At 57.5% G+C, this 5,971-nt stretch overlaps 1 protein-coding gene across 1 annotated transcript in view; it reads right to left on the minus strand.

The window, feature by feature from the left end:
• Window positions 1-208: 208 nt before the first annotated feature.
• The window catches only part of ripor3 (RIPOR family member 3), a 30,219-nt gene continuing 24,456 nt past the window's right edge, over window positions 209-5,971 (minus strand). The window contains 14 exon segments of the mRNA XM_080495322.1: window positions 209-675; window positions 1,086-1,176; window positions 1,261-1,344; window positions 1,600-1,802; window positions 2,286-2,304; window positions 2,306-2,332; window positions 2,334-2,420; window positions 2,422-2,509; window positions 2,784-4,083; window positions 4,126-4,326; window positions 4,481-4,610; window positions 5,018-5,171; window positions 5,426-5,571; window positions 5,640-5,833. Of these exon segments, the coding sequence (XP_080351448.1) occupies window positions 374-675; window positions 1,086-1,176; window positions 1,261-1,344; window positions 1,600-1,802; window positions 2,286-2,304; window positions 2,306-2,332; window positions 2,334-2,420; window positions 2,422-2,509; window positions 2,784-4,083; window positions 4,126-4,326; window positions 4,481-4,610; window positions 5,018-5,171; window positions 5,426-5,571; window positions 5,640-5,833 (3,026 nt within the window). The 3' untranslated portion in view covers window positions 209-373.

A 5,971-nucleotide genomic window follows, 5' to 3' on the forward strand; every position in this document is an offset into this window, starting at 1 on the left:
TTTTTTTTGCTCTTAAAGTTTCCTTCGATATGAACATTGATAAATGAAACATTTTCATATTGACCCATTTTTAAATAACAGTCGAAGTGAGAATTTCACTTAGAAAATCAGTTAAAACGTTTCTCAACATAAAAGTTTCTCTGGGTTTATTCTTTTATTGTCTTAAACAGAAGAGACCAGAGGATCTGAATGAATGCAGCTGGACGAGGATTTTCAAAGCTTTTATTTTGGTAAAAATCAACGTCACGAGATCTTTATTATTTTGTTCCTCAGTTTCAAACCAGCAACTCCAAATACGTCAAAACTGAACCAGTTCAGAGTGAAAGACACGTCCTTCTGTTGTCAGACCAGGGTTTGGTCTCCAGGACGAGCGTCAAGCTGGACCAGGACCCTCCAGACCCCCCAGAGCCTCCCGAGCCTCCAGACCTTCCAGACCTTCCAGAGCCTCCAGACCTTCCAGACCTTCCAGACCCTCCAGACCCTCCCGAGCCTCCCGAGCCTCCCGAGCCTCCAGACCTTCCAGACCCTCCAGACCCTCCAGACCTTCCAGACCCTCCAGACCTCCGGCGCCCCCTACAGGACGGTTGAGCTCCGTCTCCTGGTTCTGGTAGACCTCCTCCTGCAGGTCGGCGTAAAGCTGGTCCATCTTCTGGAACGCCTGGTGGCCTTTCTTACCTGGGGGGGGGGGGGGATGAGGAGGAGGAAGAAGGAGGTGAAGAGGAGGAGGAGGAGGAAGAAGGAGGTGAAGAGGAGGAGGAGGAGAGAAGGAGGTGAAGAAGAGGAGGAGGTGAAGAGGAGGAGGTGAAGAAGAGGAGAAGAGGAGGAGAAGAGGGTGAAGAAGAGGAGAGGAGGAGAGGTGAAGAAGAGGAGAAGAGGAGGAGAAGAGGAGGAGGTGGAGGAGAGGAGGAGAAGAGGAGGAGGTGAAGAAGAGGAGGAGAGGAGGAGAAGAGGAGGAGGTGAGAAGAGGAGAAGAGGAGGAGGTGAAGAAGAGGAGAGGAGGAGGTGAAGAAGAAGAGAAGAGGAGGAGGTGAAGAAGAGGAGAAGAGGAGGAGGTGAAGAAGAGGAGAGGAGGAGCAGTGTGGTACCGAAGGAGATCACCGTCTCTCTGGCTGAACTACGAAGGTCTTCATCTTCTGACCTCCAGAGGTCTGAGATCTGGTCCAGGCTCTCCACCGCCTGGGGACAAACAGTGGTGGTGGACCAGGACCAGGACCAGGACCTGGACCAGGACCAGGTTCTGGTAGGTCTCTGTAATCTCACCTTCAGGCACTTGAGAGCCAGACAGGATCCCTGCTGGACCAGAACATCAGAACTCCTCAAACTCTCTGTGTAGAAAACCAGAGCCTGGGGGGGGTAGAGGGGGGTGGGGGGGGGGGGTGGGGGGGGGGGGGGGGGGGGGGGGTTTAGAGGGGGGGGGGGGTTACTGACTGATTGATTACTTTCTATTTATTCATAAAAAGTACATGAGAACTGAAACATGAAGCAAAATCTTGACATTCTTTTAACACTTAAAATCTCAGAAATGCCCCCCCCCCCACCTCAGTGCCCCCCCTGCCCCAGCCCCACCCCCCCCCCCCCCCCCCCCCACCCGCACCGTACCTTGCCCCTGAAGGCCCTGCAGCCGGCGGCCCTACGGAGGCAGGCGGCTGCAGCCTTGCAGACGTTGTGGTTGGAGTCGAGCTGCAGGCCGGCCAGAGTCTGCAGGGTGAGTCTGAGGGGGAGGAGCTCCGCCAGGCCCCGCCCCCTCAGCTTGTTCAGGGCCCGCCTCCGTTTGGGGCCCCTGAGGGCCGAGAGGATGTACTCTGGAAAATATCACAACGGCTGGTGACCAACACCAGTACTAACCTGCTGCTTATTATCATGTTATAAAGCCTCATTAGCTCTATTATCATGTTATAAAGCCTCATTAGCTCTATTATCATGTTATAAGCCTCATTAACTCTATTATCATGTTATAAAGCCTCATTAATACTAGTATCATGTTATAAAGCCTCATTAGCTCTATTATCATGTTATAAAGCCTCATTTACTCTATTATCATGTTATAAAGCCTCATTAGCTCTATTATCATGTTATAAAGCCTCATTAACTCTATTATCATGTTATAAAGCCTCATTTACTCTATTATCATGTTATAAAGCCTCATTAATACTAGTATCATGTTATAAAGCCTCATTAACTCTATTATCATGTTATAAAGCCTCATTAACTCTATTATCATGTTATGAAGTCATTTGGAACTCAGGAGCTTTAAGGCTCCGGGACCGGTGGTCCGGGTGCAGTACCTTCTCTGGCCAGGCGGGGGGACCAGGTCTCCCAGGTCCTGGAGGCCACCAGCGCTTCAGACACACCGACAGCTGGAAGACGGAGACTCTGTCTGGGGAGCAGACGGGCCTGGAGGGGGGCACCAGTCTGCAGGGGGGTCTGGACCTGCTGGACCAGCTGAGAGAAAACACTGGAGAGCAGGGACCGGACCGGACCCGGGTCTGGATTAGAGTCTTCATCACGTCTCACGGGAGACGAAGACGAAACGTTTGAACTGATGTTCAAAACTCAGGTTTTAACTGATTCGATAGTTTGATCCTGATCTGGTGAGAACCCTGGCCCCTCCCCCTTCATGACCCCTCCCCCTCCATGGCTCCTCCCCCTCCATGGGCCCTCCCCCTCCATAGGGCCCCTCCCCCCAGTGACTCTGAGCACCAGTGTGGAATACACTCAAAAGACAATGAGAGTTCAGCATTTTAGCTTGAAAATATTGGTAAAGCAAAGATGAACAGCCGGACGGAGTGGTGAACAGCCGGACGGAGTGGTGAACAGCCGGACGGAGTGGTGAACAGCCGGAACGAGTGGTGAACAGCCGGAACGAGTGTGAACAGCCGGAACGAGTGGTGAACAGCCGGACGAGTGGTGAACAGCCGGAACGAGTGGTGAACAGCCGGAACGAGTGGTGAACAGCCGGAACGAGTGGTGAACCAGCCGGAACGAGTGGTGAACAGCCGGAACGAGTGGTGAACAGCCGGAACGAGTCGAGTGGTGAACAGCCGGAACGAGCGGTGAACAGCCGGAACGAGCGGTGAACAGCCGGAACGAGCGGTGAACAGCCGGAACGAGCGGTGAACAGCCGGAACGAGCGGTGAACAGCCGGAAGCGAGCGTGTGAACAGCCGGAACGAGCGGTGAACAGCCGGAACGAGCGTGAACAGCCGGAACGAGCGGTGAACAGCCGGAACGAGCGGTGAACAGCCGGAACGAGCGGTGAACAGCCGGAACGAGCGGGTGAACAGCCGGAACGAGCGGGTGAACAGCCGGAACGAGCGGTGAACAGCCGGAACGAGCGGTGAACAGCCGGAAGGAGCGGTGAACAGCCGGAAGGAGCGGTGAACAGCCGAAGGAGCGGTGAACAGCCGGAAGGAGCGGTGAACAGCGGGAAGGAGCGGTGAACAGCGGGAAGGAGCGGTGAACAGCGGGAAGGAGCGGTGAACAGCGGAAGGAGCGGTGAACAGCGGAAGAGCGGTGAACAGCGGGAAGGAGCGGTGAACAGCCGGAAGAGCGCGTGAACAGCCGGAAGGAGCGGTGAACAGCCGGAACGAGCGGTGAACAGCCGGAACGAGCGGTGAACAGCCGGAAACGAGCGGTGAACAGCCGGAACGAGCGGTGAACAGCCGGAACGACGTGACGTGAACAGCCGGAACGAGCGGTGAACAGCCGGAAGACGGTGAAAGCCGGAAGGAGCGGTGAACAGCCGGAAGGAGCGGTGAACAGCCGAAGGAGGTGAACAGCGGAAGGAGCGGTGAACAGCCGGAAGGAGCGGTGAACAGCGGGAAGGAGCGGTGAACAGCGGGAAGGAGCGGTGAACAGCGGGAAGGAGCGGTGAACAGCGGGGAAGGAGCGGTGAACAGCGGGAAGGAGCGTGAGAACAGCGGAAGGAGCGGTGAACAGCCGGAAGGAGCGGGTGAACAGCCGGAAGGAGCGGTGAACAGCGGGAACGGAGCGGTGAACAGCCGGAACGAGCGGTGAACAGGCGGAACGAGCGGTGAACAGGCGGAACGAGCGGTGAACAGGCGGAAGGAGTAACAGGAAGTAACAGTCAGAAGCAGAAGCAGTCAGAAGCAGTAACCATGGTTACCTCGGTCCGCCTGTCCCGGCTGCCTGGCCTCCACCCGGTGGGTGAACCTCTTCTTCAGAGTCCTGCAGAAGGTGTCCAGGGGGCAGCAGTAGGGGGCGCTGCTGGTACTGCTGGTACTGCTGGTACTGCTGGTACTGCTGGTACTGCTGGTCACACACTGGTCCCAGAACAGCAGCAGGTCTCTGGAGGCTCCAGGCAGGACTACAGGCGGAGAGACGGAGCGTTGACTCGGTGGACCGTCGGGTGTGGCGCCCCCCTCAGGCCACCCCCCTCAGGTCCCCCCACCCCCCTCAGGCCACCCCCCTCAGGTCCCCCCCCACCCCCCCCCCCCCCCCCAGGCCCCCAGATGACTCACGGTCTGCAGTGGAGACGTCGTCCTCGGTCCCCAGCAGCAGGTCCCTCACCCGGTCCAGCACCTCGGCCTGGAGACGCACCTCGTCCAGCAGCTCCGTCCTGGACGGGCCGAACTCGCTGGCCGTCAACATCTGGGGACACGGCGGCCATTTTGTATTGGTTTAGGAGCGGAGAGGTGGTTTTGTTGACTTTTTAAAGTGGAGGTTCGTCTTGACGGACCCGATGAGACCAGGACCTCGTCTGGACTCAACCTGAGATTCTGACGGTTCGTCAACTGGACCTTTTGGAACGACTCCCAAGGTGGAAGTTTTAAAAAACACCCCAATTCTGTCTTCCCTCCTGAGACCTGAGTGGTGGTAGAACCTGCTGGTCATGTGACCGTAGTAACTCCTTCTGCACATGCTCAGTAGAGCCCGTAAGAGCAATGTTTCCTCCCTGGCTTCACGACTCCCAGTGCTTTTATTTTGACAGTCGGCCCGAGACGGAACACTCAGGACAAAGGAAACCGTCTCGGTGAGGACTGGGAGCTGGTCTCTACCTGCAGCAGGATGCAGCAGGTGTCCAGGTGAGTCTCCAGAACCTGATCCAGGCCCCGGTTCCCCGAGGACAGAGGGGACACGGGAAGCTCGTCTTCAGACGGCGCCCCGCCGTCCGGAGACAGGAGGCCCAGGCTCTGCTGCAAGGAGCTGATGCTGGGGGAGGGGGGGACAGGTGAGACAGGTGAGATGGATGAGACAGGTGGGACAGGTGAGATATGAGACAGGCGAGATAGGAGACAGGAGGGACAGGTGAGACATGAGACAGGTGAGATATGAGACAGGTGGGACAGGAGGGACAGGTGAGATATGAGACAGGTGAGACATGAGACAGGTGAGATATGAGACAGGTGGGACAAGTGTTACAGGTCAGCGGAGCTCGATGGTTGGACAGTTGGTCCACGTCTCACCCGCTGTCCTTCAGCCTCAAACTGCCCAGACAGGAAGTGTCGTCCTCCGGGCTGAAGTCATGTGACAGGAAGTCGAAGCTCTCCAGGACTTGGTCCACAGCCAGAGTGTCCTCGGAGGACGAGCGTCTCATCGGGGACAGGTGGTTCTGGAGGAGACGAGCAGCGTCACTCAGGCTGAGGTTGGAGACGAGGTGGAAGGTGGAGACGTCCATACCCTCAGGATGGTTCCCAGGTGGAGAACCTGCTGCTCCAGAACCCTCAGCTGCTGCTCAGCACCACCCTGCTCCAGGACCTCCTCCACCCGGGACACCAGAACCCCCAGCTGCAGCGCCTGGGCGCCACCAGGGGGCGGCGGAGGGCGGCGCCGTGGTGGAGGTGAGGAGTTCTGAAAGGACGCAGAACCAAGAGCTCGAGACAAGAGACGGTTTTAATAAGACGAGACGGGACGGGACGGGGCGGGGCGAGACGAGGCGGGATGGGACGGGGCGGGGCGGGGTGGGCCGGGGAGAGACGGGAGAGGACGAGGCGGGAGAGGGCGAGACGGGG

Source organism: Blennius ocellaris, assembly GCF_963422515.1.
Source record: "Blennius ocellaris genome assembly, chromosome: 4".
In the NCBI taxonomy this organism is placed as follows: domain Eukaryota; kingdom Metazoa; phylum Chordata; class Actinopteri; order Blenniiformes; family Blenniidae; genus Blennius; species Blennius ocellaris.